This window comes from Dufourea novaeangliae, unplaced genomic scaffold, assembly GCF_001272555.1.
Source record: "Dufourea novaeangliae isolate 0120121106 unplaced genomic scaffold, ASM127255v1 scaffold8, whole genome shotgun sequence".
Lineage (NCBI taxonomy): Eukaryota > Metazoa > Arthropoda > Insecta > Hymenoptera > Halictidae > Dufourea > Dufourea novaeangliae.
This window is the reverse complement of record NW_015373923.1, coordinates 4,387,505-4,409,494: the sequence shown is the minus strand read 5'-3', so window position 1 is coordinate 4,409,494 and position 21,990 is coordinate 4,387,505. Positions and strand designations below refer to the sequence as shown.

The following is a 21,990-nucleotide window of genomic DNA, read 5'->3' as shown; positions in this document are numbered from 1 at the left end:
TTAAATTTGGATAAATTTTAATATATCGTAAGTTTCGTACTTAATTTGTTAATACAAAGATCAGTGGTAACACTGCGCATGTCTATTACATTTGCCGGGTTGGCGGGAAAATCCTGAAGGACGGCGTTTACAGAGCAAAATGGTGTCGGAGGAGACGTTAATTTCGTGCTTCTGTAATTTGGGTTGTGATGTTCCTGATCAATCTGTTGTCGATAGATGTAAGTTATTTAATTATTTTGTTAAATCATCTATTCATCGTATTACATTATTAATAGTGTGATTTTGTATGCGATTAGCCTTATCGGAAGTGTTAATTAAGAGATCCAACGACAAGTAAAAGTTAAAATAAGCTGCAAAAAAGTAGTACATGTTAAGTGTGCTCAGTAATTTATGTCACTCTTTATTCCGTTATGTACATTTTTAAAATGCAATGTACTTAAAAAGTATTAAAAGCAGTTAACTACATCATATAACCTTATATCTAAAGAACAATTTCTATCATAGCATGTTGTCAAGTTATTTAAGTATTAAATTTCATGTATAATCTTAATCCTTTGTAAAATGTAATTGTATATTTATGATTCAGTACAACCATTTTAATATATATGTATATATATTATATATTAAATACTCGTAACTGAGTATGCATTCCAATTTCAATTAGACAGATATATTTTCAATTAGGTCTTCAGCTTTGTCATAATTATGACATCGATGAAGAAACATTTGTTGAATTATGGGTAGCATATAGTGTTCCAAGATCTTTGAATATTGATCCAACACTACATGATCTTGATAAAATGGAACATGAAGAATTACAAAAAAATAAAAAAGATTCTATTGAAAGTGTCGCACATACAGCATCAAATATAGAAATTGATGTGCAAACAAATGAAGAAATCATGTATCCTTTCATATATTACAAGTGAAAACACTAACATTTCATTTCTTATTATCGCTACATACTTTTCTTACATGTAATTGTTTATATTATTATAACAGTAATAATGTGTTAGACATATATAGCACTGGTCAATCTTCATCATCAAGGGTAAGTTTCTATTTTACTTCTAAATTTTTTATCACATTCTAACACATCATCAAAATAATAAATTCTTTTTTATATCTTAATATAAACCAAATTTTTTGTCATACAATAGTTTCTAGTACATTAGATGTTAACATGTTTGAATTATATTTCACCAAGAAATGCTTAAGTAATATTTGGTATTTGTTGATGGTAAAAACAATAGGGAAAATAATTTAACGATTTTAAGTAATAATTATATTTAAACATATTTCGCTAATATTTCGTCATGAGTGTTTACTAAATTTAATTCACTGTAATGTTTCGTATTTTGGTCTATGCAGACCTATTGTTAAACTTCGAACGGGATATTTTGATGATTTCAAAAGCTGCCTGTTCCCCTTATTTCCTTTTACAAGAGGGAAAGGTCTCCACCCCTGTAATGGCCTTCCAACATTGTTGCCAGATTTATGAAACTACTCGTTCTGGATGAATAGTACTCAATTACGTAGGATCCAATTTTGCTACAAGACTATTAATAATTTATAAATAGTTCATTTAATCATCTGTATAGATGTTCATTTTTATTGCATAAAACAGATTATTTAACTTAAACGTTTACGTCGTGCATCGTAAATTCAACGATCAATAGTTTTTATGACAAAAAAAACATTTTCGAACATGATATAATTTCGTTTTTATGTTTAACAATTATCTCTTCGATTTTTTAAGTTCATAATAATAGAACATATAATTTTTACTAACAAAAGCATATTAACAAAATTTCTTACATACCATTACTTGTACATGCGTGTTTAAATAGAAACATACTTATAAAAAAGATAGAGAAAATTGTTAATGATTTATGGGCATCAACAAAAATTGTGAAAGTCTTTTAGTTTTCTGGGGCACTGTACAAATTTTAAAGTCGTTGGCAGAAGGATACGTTTTATCTGGAACCTCAACCTTGGCATTGCAATGATTTACTCGCTTTGGCAACACTGCTTCACATTCTTCATGGTCGATCTATGGTCTATAGTAGTAATGACGTAAGATTTCTACCTGTGCATCTAATTCTTTGTAGAACATCTAGCTTTCTGTGTAATGAAATAGTAGGTAGAACGGAAGGAACATTTTTTAGTGCTATTTTGTCTCGTCGATAAAATAAATTATTCAACCACATTGACGATTCTGTTTTGTTAACCGTGACCGTGAGATCAAGTTTACGGTATACACGACCGAAAATAATTCTCAACATAATTTTGTTAGCTTCGAAAGAAAGTAAAATACTTTGTTACTCGCTTTAGTATCTTTAAATTATATTCTACTACAGTTCGTACCGTTTATTAATAAAATCACTAATTCTTTTATAAACAGCTATGTCACACAACATCATTGATTAATTACAATGGAAAAATTGTTTCAAGAATTTTTTAATTGTGCTTATTTCATAGTAATGATATTTCGTTTACTCTTCGAAATATATTATTTTAACTACATCCCGTAACTAAATTCCAAAATATGTTCTACAAGGTATAACGTCATTAATAATGTAATTTGATAGTTTTTTTTTACACGAAATCCTAAATTTATCATTCTTTATCCATTAATATTTCTCTGTCTGACTTATCTAGTATTTATTGATTAATCTCTTTTGTATGGTATACAATTTTTTTGTCGTAAATCATTAATACTAACAGTTTCAATATAATATCGATAAATATTCAGCATGTATCGGAAAGCTAAGTATTGTGTTGTATCTCGCCAAGCTTACTATGGCCGTTGAACGTTTACGGTACGAGTGAAATTTCCGACGCGATTCCGAGGCAGGTGGCTTCTTATCCCGAAGCAAAGCGTCGTTGTAGGATCTTGTCGAGGCACCGTAATTCCCGCCACAAAAATCGTCCAGGTAGATCGCCGCCATTATCCCCTCCTCGCTCTTTCTCGGTCTCCCACAAAGGACACTCTCTCGTGGAGGGGGATAGTCGGATATGTTCTTATTGGTGGAAAAAAGACAACGTTCCCCTTGGGAATCGTGAAGAGAGGGGTTCTCCTTCCATCCAAGAGAGCTGACCAGATTTCTTCAAAGGGTACGATTTCAGTTTTCAAGGACCCAGACTCCATTATCATCCTGATGCGCGCGTGCGCACATTTAAGATATTTTCGACCGAAGCGTTGTTCTCTTCGCGTATTTCTATTCAGTTTAACGAATTATTTAAAAATTCATGGAGCAACTGTTCGTAGAACGACAATTTTATTTTATGGAGTTAATTATTTACCTGAACTTTTAAAGAAATCGTTACATGTGTTCGAATATCTCGATGGCGTCGAATCGACGACGCCACAGACTGTCAGCGCGTCACGCGGATTTGGAGTATATCGTCGAGTGGTTCGCCGGTTCATTGTGGAGTTTGCTCTCGTCCGTGCAACTTGAAAACTGTGATATTATACTGTTTTGATCGTAGCGAATAATTGGTGCGGAACGGTATATTACAACAGAGAGAAGTGTACGGGGTAGTGTGTTACATCTTGAAAAGGTCGATCGAAGCGTCGGCCATCATGGAATTCGGTTTGAGTGAATTTCATACTCGAAAGTCATTCCGCCAATCGTACAGCGCCTCGCGTCACAGCGACCTGTTGCTACTGCTACTGGTTGTATTACCGCTATATTACTATTGTTCGCGTTTCGATTACATTCGTTTCTTTTTGTTTCTCAGATCGGTATAATAAAATGTAGTAGTACGTATATTGTGTGAACTCGTATCAGATCTAGCTCGTAGAAACAGAATGTACCACGCTGCGGGTAAAGTTGACTCTTTTCAGTCTCTTTTTTTTTTTTTTCTTACGATCGAGTAGATGCCGTCTTAAACGTATTGTCGAATTGTGGAAATATATGCATAAGCGTCAGAAAACTTCACGGATAACTCTACAGTCTCTTGTGCACATGTTTGCACATGCATCCGTGTGTGAGTGAAAATAGTATTGTGTGCGTGAACGAGGAGAAAGAAGCTCAGTCGCATTTGTCTCTCTGTGTATGCGCCCGCGTAAATGTCGTCGACCGTTGTTTCGTCCGAGTCCTGAGCGTCGCGTCGCTACAACCTGTTGCTTCAACCGTGTCGCGTGCTTCTTTCGAGATTTTTCACGCAAAGATTGTTCCTTTGATTACTGAATTAGTTGAATAGAGTACGCAATAAACTCTCAATATTGATATTTTTCTATTTGTTCGAGCTACATAAAGTTGCAGACTGGTAATATTTTATTCGCATAGGACACCTATATCGATACAAACGTACGTCTGTGTCTATCCTCTGTCCTGTGCCCCTGAATTTGCTGCGTGTGTACATGTTACTCTGTTCGTATACGATACGGTCTTTTGAGGCTTCACACAGTGTTTGGTAATCAAGAATTTTTTTCGCATTATGGTTTATTTCACGTTACTTGACAAGCGTGTAGGAGATTTCGTATACTTAAAACAATCACTGAAATTATTTCCATCGGATAGTACCTGAGAAGAAGTATTTTTTGATTCAGGTATATCCTAGTATCATTGCGTTCTCGAAATACATAGCTATTAAACGATTGAAGTTTATTTTTTGAAATTATCGTGTACAATATCAATTATCCTTTCAGTAGCACAGTGCGCAACTAACTGCAATATTCCATGAATAGTCAGTTTCTAAACTGTTAAATACTGTAAAATAGTATTCCCGTAATGTATATTTATTGTTTTAAATTTATAAAACCTTTGAATTTTTTAAGTCCGTTTAAGACTCGGTCGGGAAGATCGGTTCCTTAGGGAGTTGTTCACGACTACCAATTAACTACAATTGACCAACAACGACAGTCCCATCTCTTTCCTCAGTATGTTTGCTTTAACTTCTCACTCCTCATCGTTGTTGTACACGTTATGCGAGAAATTCGAGAAGTTTACTTGAAAAAGAAAAAATATAGTAATCGATTCTGGCGTTGAAAAGTGATTCAAATTCCAACGGATGATTTCCGTTGCTGGTTACAACTGTAGCTGGTAGAAGCTTTGCATTATTTCCCACGGTATCTTTGTGAACAGTGGGGCGAAAGATTGCCAGGGGCGGCTAGTTTGTGGAGAGAGAGAGAGAGAAAGAGAGAGAGGGGGGGGGGAAATAGTCTTCTCGGGTCGGTGTGTTATTTGTCGGGAAAGAGGGGGAAAGGGAACAGAGAGCTAGCTCGCGGTGATCGACCTAAAGTTTTACATGATCTGGTACAGCAAGTATCGTTCCAACGATATATATCCCTAACGTTCTGGTCTGTTTTTGAGCGAGAGGTGTTACTTATGTAACATATGATACCGCGAGTATAGTTGCTAATATGTTTTTTTCGATACGAAGCTACATCCATTGGAATCAGTAATACTCAAATAAATTTGAAATTGAAGAAGAAACTTGATCATTATTGTCAAAGAAAGTTATTTTTAATTCAATGTAATAGTATTGAACGCGAATTACAAGAAATATTCCGAACATAATTGAAAGAATAGGTAATAAAGCGAGCACCGAGAACGGTCAGGTTAACAAGAGTTAACCCATCTCGTTGCGATGAACTCTTGAACGTAAGCCACCATAACTATTTATATTTCCCCATTGAAGCGTTATTAATTCAAGATCTTTCCTGCATATATTTGAGGTTTTTATTTTCTAAAATTGTAGCAGTGATCGAAGGTAACAAAACAAGAAAAATGAAGAGAACAGGACACACAAATTTCCTGAATGTACTAAATGAGTGAAGGTCTAGTGCACAGATGATCGAATTGTGACTAGATCCACACTCATTAAGCACGTTTAGGGTCAAGCATCGCCGCTTCACAGATGAACGTAAAGAAATCGTTTCATTTGAAATTTTTCATGCGTTGCGAAACTTTTTGTATAAACCGAGGACAATGCGAAACAGATGATTCCATAGACGAGTATGAATGTGGTGCACGTTTTATTTATTTCGTGACTAGATACATACTCGTCTACGGTGGTCTGTTTTTCTCTCGGCATATTGTACACCAAAAGTTTCCATGATTTTTCATTTTCAGCAGAATTCCTTTTGTTAATGTTACATTAGTGTATTTTATATTTTGTGTCTCTTTGTTTTCAAGCAAATTAAAAGAGGAAGAAGTCCAACATTAGAAACAGAAAACGACAATAAAATACGAGCAGTGGACCAAACATTTTCACCATCAACCTATACTTCGAAAATGTAAGCACAGCTCATTAATTAGAAGTATGAGGGTGATTCAATTTTCAGAATTTTCAGTGGCAATGAAATGTAATTGAACTTTTTATAATCGTTGTTACAGAAACGTACCCAATCGCGCTCCAAGCATTAATGTTAGAGGTAGAATTCTCTTGTACTTTGGTCCAGATGTACAGTCTTGGAGGAAGCAGGGTGAGTACGATGTATTGGTCGGGAAAATGGATCTTCATGTACCCAAAGATGCGGTGTACATGTATGAAATGTTATCCAAACAAGGGGCCGCTCTTAATGACAATTGTGAGAGTTTTGGCGAGCGACTCTGCCATATTTGGAACGAAATGGGAACTACTAATTCGAATGTACGTTACGTGAGAAATGTGATGTCCGTAAGCCAAGTGGCGTTTAGGACATGGGGCAGAATATCAACCACAATCGATAAATCAGCTGGTAGTAAAGTCGTTATGCTGGAAGGTTGCAGACGATCTAAAGGTGATAACAATGCACCTATCGTCCGGTTGGATCTCGGTGGAATAAAACGTTATTCAGTTTTCCCGGGACAAATAGTTGCGGTTGAAGGTACTAACACCGTGGGCAATTATCTATTGGCAAAAGAGTTGTTTGTAAAGGGCTATGCCCCGATTGCTGAAACACCAAATTTAACAAGGGACTTGAAAGTATACGTTGCGGTTGGACCATTCACACCGTCCGACAATTTAAATTATCAGCCGTTATGGGATTTAATGGAACGTGTCGCGGAAGAAGAACCAAATGTGTTGATATTAATTGGACCCTTTATCGAATACACGCATCCTCAAATTAAAAACTGTACCTTGAAAGATACGTACCAGGAATTTTTCGATAAAATTTTATCCAAAGTCATGCAATGCTTGCAAGGGTACATAACTTGTTATCGAACATCGTGTTAATACCTTTTGATTTTTGTTTACCATTATTCTGTACATTTAGGAAATGTACGCGGGTTGTATTAGTACCTTCTAATCGTGACATCCATCATGAAGCGGTTTTTCCAACCCCAGAGTTTGCCATTTATACGAATAAAATTGGATCAAACTCATCGAATCTGTATACCATGCCGGATCCGTGTGTAGTAAACGTGGAAGGTCTGCAGATAGGGGTTACTTCGGTTGATATTGTCAGACATCTGGGACAACAAGAAGTTTCGTAAGTGTAATATTGTATAGTTTAGATGACGCAATCAAACTTTTAATGTAACGGACAACATTTTAGGAATACGCCTGGCATGGATAGACTCGGTCGTCTAGCCGATCATGTATTGTCGCAAGCTACATTTTACCCTTTATATCCACCGTTCATGGGTTTGAATCTCGATACAACACTTTGGAAAAAGTATGCTTGTTTTGAACGTCAACCACACATAATAATTTTACCCTCCGATATTAAACATTACTGTAAAGTAGTCAACGAATGTCTCGTTTTAAATCCGGAACGACTGCAGAAATATATCTACGCCAAACTGTGCATACGACCGAACGCTAGTGGAAAATGGAATCCAAACAATATATCTTGCGAAATTGCAAAAGTTTAAGGATACGTTATAGTTATTTTCTTTCGCTTTTATAGTTTTCAGCAGAGTGTATCTTTTGTACATTGAAATACAAGAGTTAAATTTCCGGTATTATTAACCTTTATTGAGAAGTGGTATGGTGTTAATAAAAAAACGTTATAAAGCTTATGGTTTGTAATCTTTGATAGTTTTAGAATTCTTGTATTTATTTCATTTCTCTAGTCTCATTCTGAAAGTCTTAAAAATTATAACGGGCTGAGAGTAAGTTGTTTTTCCGTTAGAGGTTAGCACTGACTGCATGTGTGGGATGTAATTTTTATCTGTGCACATAAACGTGTGATGGCGCCACAAGCACAACAATCGGAACATCGAATTTTCTGCTTCTAGTGAGCGTGGAGTCAGCCATTGCTACAATATTTTTCTCGTGTACGAAAATCTATAAACGTCGATGGAGATACGTGAACGATCACATATTACAAGGTAAGTTTTGGAATCTGTTTTTACGTTCGTTCATCTTCTTCTGGAAGTGTGTGTAGATGTAGTAAGCATCGACAATCTGCCAAATTTTGTTCCGCCATCTTTGTTACATTCGTTTACATGTCGCTGTGTATACTGTACGTTTTGCTACCGTTTAATGTGCCGTGTTTTGTTTAAAAATTTTGTCCGATTGTCGTTATGGAGTGTATAATACGAATCTTTTTGGTCTCCTTTTGATTCTTGATTTCGAAATTAGCTGCTGGGTTTCACAACAAGGTTGTTATGGCTTTGGTTTTTTTCATCCAAAAAAACGCGAGTTATGAAATCGAATGTGTGACTATAAATGAGAATTTAAGGTTTTATGTTTACCATGTATTTTATCATTTGTGAATTGATGTATCAATATTTAATGACACAATAAGTTGAGTGATAGGCTTTAACTATTGAATCGATTTATAAGTGAATATGAAATTAATATTAGAAAATAGTTGATATACGTTAAGTGCAAAACATATGGTTCAAGATCCGTTTATACATTCCTGACGTAAATTGTAACACTATTTTGCAACATACATATTATCTCTTACTTCTATTTAATTTCACCGGCTGTTGTAATGACTTAAGTGCATTGCATACAAACAATTATATCAATTTGAAATTTTTAAGTCTCTAACACTGGTGACACCACTACATTTGATCCTTAAATATGTATTGGATTTTTTTACTCTAAATTTAAATAAACACGTAAATTTTAATACCTCCCACAATACCGACGCATGTAATTATAAATTTCTTTATTACCGACACTCTGCTTTTCATTTTGGAGCACACATAGTTATCATGAAACTTTCGTCTGTGATGATACATGCATCGAATGTATACTTCAACTGTATACGTTTGACGAAACATGTACAAAAAAAAAATAAAAGTTACTTTGAAGAAACTTCTAGGGCTCCTACAACTGGGTATTCTAAAGTGTAGTACAGTTTGAGAATGTCTGGAATATATCAAAGTTCTCTTAAGGAAATGTGTCAGGCTAGGTATACAGTGTGCTCGTAAATGAAACACGAATAGGCATATCGAGAAAGTGAGAGTGTTTACCATGTCGATCTATTTAGTTTGCAATCTGCTTACATGAGTTATCGTTGCCCTTTTACAGGCTGTTTCAGGCCCATAAGTTCTTTTACCCTTTTTTACGGATCACAATTTGTTTTAAGAAATAAGTCTTTTCTCTAAACAAAATAGCTAGTCGGCGAGTTATTCAAACATTTGACGTTTTGTATGTATCTCTCTTTTGATCTCAACGTTTGTTTTGCGTATCAAGTGTTTCAGAAAATATCGAAAATACGCAACACAATGTTATGTAATGGTTCTCCCAGCGGATAATCCATTCGAAAACAATCGTCGAACAATAAGTGCGATAGTAATGTTGTTGTACAGGTTTGTATATTACACTCGTAATGAATACGTATTATTCGATTCAGACCCATCTTTGAAATTGAAATGATTCACTATAACCGGCCTGTTGCGTTTATTATTCACGTTGCTTTTCATTCACGTTTAATTTCATTCAAACCCTTTACCTATCTGGCAAAAACAATTGTGTAAGCTCCAAGTGATTCTACATGCTTTTGAGTAAAGTGAAAGGAATGGAAAGGTTGATTTTTCGTTTAGCGTCATAACTTCAGTCAGTAATGTCATTCTGTTGAATAACTTGTACTAAAGTAAAGACATTTCGGGTGGGAGTTATATTTTTTTTATTTCTACGAAGAAATTACGTTCAACGAGACCCGTTAAAAACTGTATAGCGTTGTATTCGATGTGTGGTTATGTTGGAGATTGGTATGGTCAGTTTGGTGCGTTGGTAGATGAAATCGCCGGTGTCTACGCTGGTGGGCTGTTTTGGGCGTGCGACGACTGTGTGCAAAAACGGCGGCAGTCAAGTTCAAGGCCACCGGCTATCTCTCCTTCCCCTTCGCATCGACGGCTGACTAGCCACCGCCGCCGCCTCCTCCTCCAGTGCCACCGCCGCCGCCGCCGCGACACTACCACCACCGTCACTGCTCCTACCATCGTAGCCACCGCCCCCGTCTCTCACCCACACACCCCACCATTCTGATGTACACATAGCACGCATATCGCCAGTAGCGTATCAACGCAGAGCCGAGTACTGGACAACCATGCCGAGTACAGGGAAAGGGAGTGTTTTGGGGCTCGATCGATCTACCTGCCTTTGAAAATTCAGTTCCTTCAATTTGCCCGCGTAATTTTACTTCCTGTTTCTATATGAGTATCCTGGAGACCATGCCTAATCATTGTGTTACTAATTCAACCAATTTGTTGTTTGTACGACTCGAAGAGTAATTGAAAACCACTTTGAAACGTTTCAGAGTGACTCGAGAGTACAGAGTTAATGACCGATTGTTCATGACCACGATGTTCCAACGATATTTTGTAATTAGTCGCGATGAAATAGTAACAGCTGTGCTCAGATTAGAGTGATCGATGATTTAATCGTTGATAAGCACGGTAAGATCTAATATCGACACTTTAGAAATGCATCGCGTTTTTCATACGATATTTCGATCCAGCGGTAACGTAGCGTTCGAGAAGAGAGAAATTCTGAAAACTTTCACAAGCGATCCTTAAATAAAGGATTTCATGGTAAATGTTCATTCGTGAGTTTTTCGTTCATTCTTCAAATGTTTTACTCTAATTTCAGTTTATCGCAAAGTATTACAAGGGGTCTTTGTATTTTGTATTTCCGATAAGGTAATTAGTGAAATAAAAGTGTTTCGCGGATTTGCAGTAGGCAGTGTTAAGATCGGCTGGCACCGCGTATTGCCGTATCCTCGGCGTATCGGCCGTCAGTCGCGTACGGCTCGTCGCACCGTGAACGGCGTGTAGGAAGTGGTGTGTACATACGCGTGTGCGCGCGCGTGTCTACCCGCGTTACCCACTTGTACTCTGGGATTCTTAAGAGTTCGGGATCGTTTCCGCTTTTCGTAGTGGAAAAGTGCGAGGAACAATAACGCGGCGACCTCGTGCCATTGAGAAATCAAACGACAGATGCCATGGATGCCTGGATGTACGATGTGGTAAGTGTGGTCGTCACATAACCTCCCTCTTCTGGTCGATCTCGTGGCTTTGTTTACGTGCTGCGCGCGCGCGTTCTCCGTCTCTTTCCATTTTTAATCCGCCTCGATCGAATTTCCATAAGAATTTTTTACAATTTCGAACAAAATATCTGTTTAACGTGAAAAAGTTATTTCTGGAGTTCGCTGTCACGCGTATCTAAACACAAGAGATGTATTTTGCACCGTATCAGCTAGCTTCTCCTTCGAACGAATGCGTCTAGAAAGATTTGTTTTTATGTATATCGTGAAATTCTTTCGGTTTTCAAGTTCCCGATGTGCACGAATTCTGACAGTTTCGCACGTACATTTCGTCGATTAAGTACACCTGCGCTGCTGTAAGCTCGAGGCTCGTTTGTTTTCCGATCGTATTGGAATATATATTATCTTTGTTCGCCTATCGTCAGTCAGCTTTAGCGACAACTCGGTTATTACGTTACGACGTGTCTGTTAGGTAATCTATCGTCTGGCTCGCCGATCGTTTTTTCCAGGCCTGTTCATTTTTAATATTGCCGACGACTCGATTTTGAAATCTATGTCTTCGTATGAAGTTATTTTGCCACCCGTAAACTAGTAAAATTGATCGATTAAGTGTAGCGGACACGACTATGTACGTTTCACAACCTGTACCTTAAAATGCGAGGGTATAGGCTAGAAGCTGAAATATTTTGCACGCATGAGACACACGAATACCGAGATGAAAAACTTGTTTGTTTTGATGACTGTCAGCAGCTACCTACACGGACGACTCGAGCCATGAGACTTTTACAAATACTTCTTTTGACACTGTTCTCGCAGCATAGTCGGTCCCTGCAGAATTTATTAAATTTTTCAATCGTTTATTACCAAATGTAGGAGATCCTTACGGGAAATACGGTTCATTTGCAGCGACTGGATACAACGGCTTCGGCATTGATTAATTTGCCGTTAAACAATTGTGTACTGGAATGCAAAACGGTTATCTGTGCTCCATGTGTAATAATTTTGATTATTTTGCGAGAGTTGACTTTTGCACACGGCGATACATATACGATTGTCCACGATAACGAATATAATAATAATTTTACGTGGGACTTCAGATTTCCTTGATTGTTCAACATTTCTCAAATTCTTTATCGTCATTTTTTCGATTCAGTGATCATCAGCAATACCAATTAATCTTAACATTAATATATCTGCGTATTCAGTACGCTCGTAGGGTATGTACGTTTTTTTCTTTTCTTTTTTTGGAGTAATGAGTATTCATTAGTTATTCGGGTAGGGGTAACGATAATCGTGCGATAGCGTATTTCATGGCCTGTGTGCATGGTGTCTGACCGGTTGAACGCATTAGAGCGTTCTCACAAACACCTACACCCACGCGACTCTTCTCTTACGCAATTCCACGTGCGTAAGACATAGAGTAACGTGGAATTTCATCTGGTTCTGACTTTATTCAATGCCATTCGTGTATCGGAGACCCTCATTGACACGGTCTTGAACTCCATCGATGTCAATGTCGATAATACGATTTCTCCTGCGGGAATAAATGTTGGTCAGTTTTATCGTCTCCGGCCTTGTGATTGATAACCGCACGAAACATGAAGTACCGCTAGAGCACACGAAATTTAGGAATCGAACGGAACGGGGTTAGGTGGTAGCTTTGACACTGCAACGGAAATAAAATGCTGGATTTTGATGGGGAGGCTTCCCAGAGGAGAAAGACCGGCCGTCGGAAAGATGATAAAAAAAATATTCGTCGCGTGGATGCGTCAGACCGATATTTTCGGACCCTTGACTTACCTTGAGATAGAGAAGCTTTCAAATCGCTTCGAGTCGAAGGCTCGACCTCCGTTTAACCACGGATACTTGGACCTTTATGGATTCCCATTTACGATGGCGGAGATGAATTTATTTTCGCGACTAACACGCCTCTCTTTCGAGCTATTTTCGTCGCTAAAAATGTTGGAATCATTTTGGTGCTCCGTTACGAATATTTCGAACATAATAATCAGAAATATCTTTGGGATGAGCTAGAAATTGCAAATGTTAAGCACCAGATTTGTTATTGTTGATTCGTCTGTTTTTTTTTTTGGAAATTACGTCAGAAAGAAAGTAAAAAGGAGTTCGCAGCAGATGATGATCCGACACTTTTGAATGGTGGTGTAAAAAAAAAAAAAGCGTCGATCGACTTCTTATCTAATGATGAACACGGCGGGGCGCCTGCCGATAGGCCAGCACGATCGTCGATTGGTCGCGCTGTGTCGGTGTGCGTCTGGTTTTGCGAGATCTCACACTGGGTAATCATCGGCTTTCGGAACCTTGTCCCGTAGTGGGGGAGCGAAGTTTGAGGCTACGAAACACGTCGGTGACGTCATCCAAAAGTCGGGCTGGTCCTAACCTTGGACAATGCACGAAACAGCCCATAATCTCTTACGTGAGATTTTTGTTTCGCAAACCTATACATACGTATCTCGTGTGGATTATTTCTTGTTTTTTATCGTATTAATTAACCGTGGTGGTTAATAACGCCAATTCGTTATCAGAAAAAAATATTTTGTATTTTCACAAAGAGACCAGATAAAGAGGAAGAGAAATTATTAGTCCGAATTAGCCGATAGTTGCGACGTTATTATTGCACTTTCTTGTTTGCGGTGAAAACTGAGAGCGTATTTGTTACCGAAGATCTGGCCTTGACCGCGACCCAGGGTCTTCATCCTCGGGGAATCGATTCGTTCTCTGAACTTCTAATTTTGTAACCGCCTACGCGTGTTCGTGTAATATTCCAACTTCAGGGCGATTGTAATAATTCAGGGTCACGACGTCGATCGACTTGTTGCGAAAGTGTCGTGTGGCTACCGCGTAACCAGCCGCGATGTTCTCCTTTCTTTTTTTTATCGCGAATTAATCCGAAGGAAGTAAACACACGTCGTAACACGTAAGAAAACACGACGTCGTCGGTGTTCGGTTCTCGATGGTGTGGTAGCCTCCTTCGATTTCGCGTTGGTGCTTGCGAGTGATCGGGATAAGAGTTGCGTAACTCGAAACGGAATCAGTGAAAGTATATTGGTTCACTCGATTTTGGTCATGATTTGGGTGCACCAATATACATACGTTGTCAGTGCATGAAATATTATATGTACATATAGCTCTGGTGGAATTTCTTCATCGTTCGAGTTAGAAAGAAGCTAACCTAATTTAATTGATTTTTCGCAATTTCGATCGCACACGCTTTTTTCCCGCGAATTTTCCTTGCGTTCATTTGTACACGTATCTATTGCTTATGTCCGAGGTAAAGCGAACGTTTCCCAGTTCATGCGAAACTCGAAGCGATCATCGGTGTCGTCTTTTTTATCGAAGACACCCCGGGACGAGTCTAATTTCCAATAAGGACTCGCGATCGAGCGGCCACCAGTTAAAATAAAGTAACCGCTGCGAGCAAGCGGCTGTTTCTTTTTCTTTACCTCGCTTGTGCCGGCCAGACTTTTTTTCTTGCTTACATAATCGACCTGTTTAAAAAGAGGTTGGACGAGTCTCGCGCGCGCACCTTGAGATTTTCGATGTCACATAGGTAGCGCAGATTCGACTCGAAGGGGAACCCGTCCGCAGTAGGAAGCGCCTATAAGCTTCCGCCACGTCAGAATTGCATTTCCCTTTCTCGATACTTCATTCTACTAGACTCACGTAAACGAGACGCTTTTTCTTGAAGTTTGAATTCTTCACATAGGTTAATGTGTGGTCGATTCGAAAGAGGGAATTTCCTGTTGACGCAACGGGGCCGTTGCAATTTAGTGAAAAAAAAAGATCGAGGAAAGAAATGTTTACTCTGAACGACCACAACCTTTAAAATTTTAATGTCAATGGAAGAGAGAATGCGAAGAACACAAGACGGGTCTGGATACGTTGTGCGGGCTTAAAGTGGACCGTTGCACGCAACGAACCGCGAACACCACACTGGTTCTGAAAAAGTAGTGCGAACGGGGGATGCTAGCAGAAGGAGCTGCCACGTCCAACATCGTTTAAATAATGTAATATATGGAATCGTTATGAGAAGACACGCTCGATTCGTCATTAAGCCGTGATATCGCGATGGAACTATAATTACGGGTGCAATCAATATTTGGGTCACGGCCTCCTCTAAAACCGGACGCCTGATCACGGGCACGCTTTTTTTTCGGAGCAATGCGCGCGCGAGTGATCACGAAACCACCACGAAAACCTTATTCGACACAGCGCGGCGTGGTACGGCGACCTTGATTCGCTGACGAATTGTATGCAGAGGTCGCTCGCGCTGTGCTAAATAATACAGTCAACGATTTCGCGGCAACTTTCAAGGCATGCGGGTCTTACGGATTCAGCGATTCAAGGATCGATATCGTTGGATCTCGCGATCCCGCTGGATCCTGTGTAATAACGTTGCGGTTAAAAGGGAAACTGAGCGAATTCCGCTCGATCCCTCAGGATTTACGCTACGGTTCCTCGTGCAGGACTGTCAAAAGCTGTGGACGATGCGAAATAGGGAATGCGTGAACCGACGCGACGCGGAGTAACTGAACACGAGGAAGCTGAAACAAAGGAAGATGGATGGAACGAACGATAGAGACCGAGACAGCGTGTGTGTCTGCTGCGGTGTCGAAGCGGGAAGGGTGTACCGTTGTGCGACAGAGAAAGAAAATCAGAAACGGAGCAAGATAGGAGTCGTTGGGAGGGACTCAAGGTCGCCGTAGTCGGCTGTTTCCGTCAGAGTTCGGCCGCTAAAATTGTATTGGCGCGTTCTGCGGCCTTCACGAACGCGGCCGCTTCTCTGTCTCTCTCTCTCTCTCTCCCTCTCTCTCTAGAATACGCGCGCTCTTTCTTTCTTTCTCTCCCTCTAGCTAGCAGAAAAGTCAAGTTCAAGGCTAGCCAGATAGCAACGCCGCGATACGTTCCTCTTTCTTTTTCCATTCCACGGCCGTTCCTTCCGTCTGGGTTTCGGTAACTGCTTAATCGAACGGGGATAGGTTAGGGGTGAGACAAGGCGGGAAAAACGAGAGTCTGCAAATGGGAGGTGTCTGCTTACGCAATCTCTTCCTTTCTTCGTCGTTTTTAACTTTCATTTTTTTCAGGAGAGACGCATATATCGTTTGCGTGGCTATAGTCTCGTTACCGGGAGAAAGGTGGCGAAAATGACTGGTTATTGTTATCCTTTGATCTCGGTGGAATCAACGGTGTTCATCTTCATGCGCGCGTTCTTATTTCATTAAATTGAACGCGAGAGAACCACGCGCGACCAGACAAATTCAGACAAGTCAATTAGTCAAAGTTTTACTCGCTGTATTGATGGAAGAAGGTGCGTTAACGCGACAGGACGCGGACTTTAATAAAATCGATACACGCGTGGTGTGTTCGCCTTCTCTAGGTGGCGACTTTCGCCATTATTCTTCTCGGTAAATGATTGTGCCGTCGTTTCACGCGGAATTACAATGAAACGAGTGGCGATATCGTTTTCGAATATGATCAGTACCGGCGCAAAAACAGTTGTCCGTTTGTGACGAAAGATCAGTTCTTTTCCGGCTACCGTATGTAAATCTATATATCTCTCTCTCTGCAACTACCTTTCGTATTACTCGTAGACGATTACAACTGCATCCCGCAGAAAAGTCAGGTTCAAGGCTAACCAGATACTTCGCGCTCCTTCCTCTTCCTCTCGCCTCCTCGCCTCCTGCCTCTATCTACGTGCATTTAATATACGCCATCGGGAGGAGAGAAGAGGACGGGAGAGGAACAAGCTTACGCAATCCTTTCACCGTTACTTTGTTCGCCGTCACCCTACCTATCCGTTCGTTTAAGGACGTTTCTCGCGAGGATCTCTCCTTCGGCTCACGGCCCTACTCTGTTCGAGAACCAATCGATCCAGGACTCGCCAATGGTAGAATTTTTGCGATAATTTCGATCCATTTTATGCTTAAATATTATGAATCATCCTTCGTTCTCGTTTAACTGCCAAACATCGTCTTAATCGCTGCACGCGACTGTCCCATATCATCGTTCGTCTTTCCAGGTTTAAGTTTTTACGGTAAGACTTTTTTTAAAGTATTTTCGCGATTATCTGCGCCTAACGCGCGCGCCTCCATATTCCACGAACATCGACAGCCTGGACCACGTAGCGAGTGTTTTCTGAAGTTGATTCTAAAAATGCTTGTGGCGTTGGTCTCGCTTAAAAATAGCAACGAGAAAAAAGTGCAGCCGACTGCATGGCAGACCGTGTCCTCGGTTTTCGGAACGATACGAGGATATACGAATCCGGCTAGACTCGCGTTTACTGACCGGCGTTTCGTAGAAACACCGAAAGCCCATTCTTTGGACGACATGATCGATTAACAGCAGGATATTTTCTTGATTTTTACAGGTCTGTATGATGTCTGGTGCCGGTGCCGAAAATATGATCGGTAACAACCGGACGATGGCGAACATCAAGCAAGAAATTGACAATCCCACAACGCCCACGCAGAACTATCAAGTCTGTTCACCGACTACGACTCTTCAACATCAAGAGGTATTTATATAGATTTTACAATCGATCGAACGTAATGTCGAAATGTATAGCTATATATATATACGACATATACGATCAAATGGTACTTCGACGGATTTTCAAGGAAAATTCAATTTATACTTCAGGTAATCTGTAGCAAGATTGAAGTGTCGGCCGATTATGGAGGAGGTGGGGCAAGTCCTGGAAGTCCGGAAATGCATCATTGTTCGTCGACGACGCAGCCCTTAGGAACACCCGAGGTATATGTGTTTCCAATTATCGTAGGAGCTTAAACAATAATCGCCGTGAAATTCTTATAGTTTTAAAGCTAGAACGAATATTTCTTTTGAGTTAGGGTGTCAAGGAGGAAGATATGATACCTAGAAGGCTTTGCTTGGTGTGCGGCGATGTGGCTAGCGGATTTCATTATGGGGTCGCATCTTGCGAAGCGTGCAAAGCCTTCTTCAAGAGAACTATACAAGGTAAGGAGAGCTCCTTCGTGTTTATAAATATTTTTCTTTTGAACCGTTTTCCAGGTAGCACCACTCAATTAATTATAATTACCCGACGTCTCGATTCACCTATGCAACACTCCAGCGTTTTTATTCACGACGTTGCCATGCTAAAAGTTGTTGAATAAGTTAATTTTAAAGCTACCTTACAACTTTTTTGATCAATAGTGCTTGTTGAATCAGGAACGTCTTTTCCATTGATAAATTGTATAAGATCGGAACATGTTTGTTCGACAACCTGAGGATGTGTGTCGCTGTTCGTACAACTGTCTTTGGTGCTACCTGGACGAGGACCACGTATATTACGATAAAATAGCGAGTAATTTCACAGGTAATATCGAGTATACCTGTCCGGCGAACGGCGAGTGCGAAATAAACAAGCGCAGGAGGAAAGCATGTCAAGCGTGCAGATTTCAGAAGTGCCTTCGACAAGGCATTCCCTACACGCCGATCAAGACGGCTCCGTTGGAAGGTGATGCTTTTTAATAATTGTCATACTTACGAGAGTATCTCATTTCTTTGTTATCTTAATACATTCATATAGAATACGAGTGAACTACATCACGGTAGATAAAATTAAATCTGAATTTTTTATTGTTTCTAGCAAACATAGGAACAGGAACTTCTAACGAAATAATAAGTAAGCTGTCGGCTTCTTTGAATTTGCTTTATTGGATGGTCAGACCGCGAATTTGTTAGTCGTGTCATAAAATTGTTCGATTTAACGCGTTTCTCAATATTCATGTCCAAATATGACGAAATCAAAACGATAAATGGTTTTATCTGTTGGTAGATAATAAAATGTTGGAAGCTCTGGCCGCTTGCGAACCCGACATGTTGCAAGTCTCTAATCTCTCTCATACCCTTGATACGGATCAAAGAATCCTTGGGCAACTGTCGGATTTGTACGATCGAGAATTAGTTGGAATAATTGGTAATACGGTTGTTCACTATACTTCGGTTCTGATTTAAATAATTACTCTGTAATTTATACGTGGTATCGTTGTTTGATAGGTTGGGCGAAACAGATTCCTGGATTCAGTACACTGGCTCTGAACGATCAGATGCGACTATTACAAAGCACGTGGGCAGAGATCTTGACGTTTAGTCTTGCATGGAGGAGTATGCCAAACAACGGTAGATTAAGGTTTGCCCAAGAGTTTACTCTCGATGAGCGACTCGCGCGTGAATGCCATTGCACAGAATTGTACACGCATGTAAGTGCCGTTTCACAACGTTCGTACATGAAATCATACATTAAATTCGGTATAAAAATATAACATATGGTACCTGTTTGTTTTCGTGTAGTGCATTCAGATCGTTGAGAGGCTTCAACGATTGGGATTAACTAGAGAAGAGTATTACATGTTGAAAGCGTTAATACTGGCGAACAGCGACGCCAGGTCCGATGAGCCACAGGCGCTTTATCGTTTTCGAGACACTATCCTGAACTCTCTCTCGGATTGCGTGGCAGCAGTAAGACCTGGGCAAGCGCTCCGTGCTACACAAAACATGTTCCTAGTGTTGCCTAGTCTTAGGCAGGTAGATGGCATTGTTCGGAGATTTTGGTCTAGTGTCTATCGAACGGGAAAAGTACCTATGAACAAGCTGTTCGTAGAAATGTTAGAAGCCGCATATTACCGATGAAGTGCTGAGTCGAACTCAATTAAAAAAAAAATAAAAAAAAAATGAAAAAAAAAAAGAAACATGAACACATGTTAAAAGGACTTTGCAAGAAGCGGTGATCGTTCATCGATGAACGATCAGCGTTCTACTTACAACACTCTGGCAGTGAGTAGGGTACATTTCGTCGTATCCCAATGAGTGTAAGCGATTGACAGTGAGTGACAGTGAGAAAGCAAAGAAAGGAAAAAGGGAGACTGTGCAGTTTTATTCAGTTTCGTTAAGAAGAAAGACTCACGAACAAAAAAGAAACAAAGGGCTTTATTTTTCACGGAATGAATGCGTGGAAGTGTGGAGGTTTGGCCAGTGATTCCAGCAGTCGTTGAAACTAATACGGTAGCGATGAAAACTCTTTCGTGGGAATAACCAAAACTTTCCTTTTCGAGTACCCCTTTTACAGGTACAGAGAAAACTAAAACGAATGTTATTTCAGGATAGGGTACGGTACCTAGTACAAGACGCGAGACGCTTTTTTCCGGAGCTCTCAGTTTAGGATAGTCTATACGAAAATCTGTCGATGGACAGAGCAACCTACCAAATAAAATATATAAAAACGTTTTCATTTACGTGTATTGATCAGAACGATCGTGTGAGACACCGACATACACCGGTGATCATAGAAATCAAATGCAAAATGTAACTAACTGTGGGTGTTTGATGTTACATAGTTGGCATCGTGTTACCAAACGACTACCAGTTCAATCAAAATTATACGCGTAGCCGCGGTTACTTTAGTTACGTCTTTTCTCCGGCGGGGGGGGAAGAAAAACCCGTCAATTTGGAAAATTCGGATCAAAGACGCGAACTCTATATTTTTATTAGTATCCATGAGAAAAGTACGTCTTTTTATATGTCGAGTAACTGCACATTTTACTACTATTGAACCGTGTTGACCGATGTAAGTGTAAATCGATGTATGTATTGTATTGAACATCCATAGTTCTAGTTCAACGAAATGAATGTAGTATGAGCCGTTGTACAAAGTGAACCAATTACGCGAAACAAGAGCTAAGCTGGCCAGTGAACAAGGAAAGGCGAAAGAATGGCTGGATCGTTCTCCATTTAGGGCCATGCTGGTGTTTTGTTTTTTTTTTTCCTTTTTTATGAGATACCATGGAAAAGAATCGTTTCGGAAACGAACCTTTGGCCTGGTTGCCAAGTTCTTAGAAAAGAGCAGAAAAAGAAATCTAATCGATTGTTGAAGTGATTGCGAAAAAAAATGTTATTCGCGCGTGCCACACAGAGAGCGTAGGAGAATATATATATTATATTATTATTATATGTATTCAGGGATCTTTATTATCTAGTTATTACTGTTATCTGAGATCTGTGCTTGGGATCTTGCGCATAATATATCGCTTTTCTCGAAGCGTGAAACAAATTGAAATCGATGAATATCGTTTTGGCAACTGCAACTCACACGCAAAAGGTTTATTTATCTAAATGAAGAGACATGCTTTTATAAACAAATTAAGCGATGTTTTTCTTTGTCATTTTGTTAGCGTTTAATCGCGACAGGGTTCTCGCTGATTCGATCGGTCAGTCTTTTGTTGTTTCGTGGTGGGTAAGTCGGTGTTTAATAAAGAATATAAATTATTTACTGGGAACGTTGTAAATGAATATTTTATTATAATTAATCGTTGAAATTGGGCCGAAATACAAGTGTTTGGCCAACGATCGATCGAAGCGGCCAGAACCACACAATTTCTATATGCGGGAATAGTCATGTAAATGTTTTAGAGTGCAATAATATTAGGACATACGCGATTGGATGTATTTTTCTCTCGATCGATCGATCGCAAAATCCTTTTCAGTTTCCTTTGTTTCTGTACTTCTTCTTCGATTTTTCTAACGTTCGAAACTTTGTTTAATTCTCCCTGCATTTAAATATACGATGCAAA

At 39.5% G+C, this 21,990-nt stretch overlaps 2 protein-coding genes across 4 annotated transcripts; both read left to right on the top strand.

Moving 5' to 3' along the window:
* The first annotated feature begins 139 nt into the window (after positions 1–139).
* LOC107194589 (DNA polymerase alpha subunit B) lies at positions 140–7,881 on the top strand. The gene is made up of 7 exons (XM_015584232.1): positions 140–218; positions 685–904; positions 1,003–1,051; positions 6,147–6,247; positions 6,348–7,139; positions 7,211–7,426; positions 7,493–7,881. The coding sequence occupies exons 1-7, from the start codon at positions 140–142 to the stop codon at positions 7,809–7,811; spliced, it is 1,776 nt and encodes a 591-aa protein (XP_015439718.1). The 3' UTR covers positions 7,812–7,881.
* A 282-nt stretch (positions 7,882–8,163) lies between these two features.
* Positions 8,164–20,095, top strand: LOC107194756 (steroid hormone receptor ERR2). Of its 3 annotated transcripts, none has more exons than XM_015584446.1 (9): positions 8,164–8,270; positions 17,769–17,915; positions 18,041–18,154; positions 18,250–18,376; positions 18,738–18,878; positions 19,011–19,046; positions 19,200–19,340; positions 19,421–19,623; positions 19,715–20,095. In XM_015584446.1, the coding sequence occupies exons 2-9, from the start codon at positions 17,775–17,777 to the stop codon at positions 20,051–20,053; spliced, it is 1,242 nt and encodes a 413-aa protein (XP_015439932.1). In that variant the 5' UTR covers positions 8,164–8,270; positions 17,769–17,774; the 3' UTR covers positions 20,054–20,095. The 3 variants fall into 3 exon arrangements, with proteins under 3 accessions (XP_015439932.1, XP_015439931.1, XP_015439933.1); XM_015584445.1 differs by lacking the exon at positions 8,164–8,270 and adding an exon at positions 11,151–11,365; XM_015584447.1 differs by lacking the exons at positions 8,164–8,270; positions 19,011–19,046 and adding an exon at positions 11,151–11,365.
* Positions 20,096–21,990: the final 1,895 nt, after the last annotated feature.

What these genes read in the sequence shown, in the direction of transcription:
- LOC107194589 (XM_015584232.1), top strand. Translation starts at nt 140, where the DNA reads ATGGTGTCGGAGGAGACGTTAATTTCGTGCTTCTGTAATTTGGGTTGT. An exon ending in TCAATCTGTTGTCGATAGAT is followed by an intron (nt 219 to 684) that starts GTAAGTTATTTA and finishes ATTTTCAATTAG; the next exon opens with GTCTTCAGCTTTGTCATAAT. An exon ending in CAAACAAATGAAGAAATCAT is followed by an intron (nt 905 to 1,002) that starts GTATCCTTTCAT and finishes TTATTATAACAG; the next exon opens with TAATAATGTGTTAGACATAT.
- LOC107194756 (XM_015584445.1), top strand. Translation starts at nt 11,342, where the DNA reads ATGGATGCCTGGATGTACGATGTG. An exon ending in AGCCCTTAGGAACACCCGAG is followed by an intron (nt 18,155 to 18,249) that starts GTATATGTGTTT and finishes CTTTTGAGTTAG; the next exon opens with GGTGTCAAGGAGGAAGATAT. An exon ending in AACTTCTAACGAAATAATAA is followed by an intron (nt 19,047 to 19,199) that starts GTAAGCTGTCGG and finishes ATCTGTTGGTAG; the next exon opens with ATAATAAAATGTTGGAAGCT.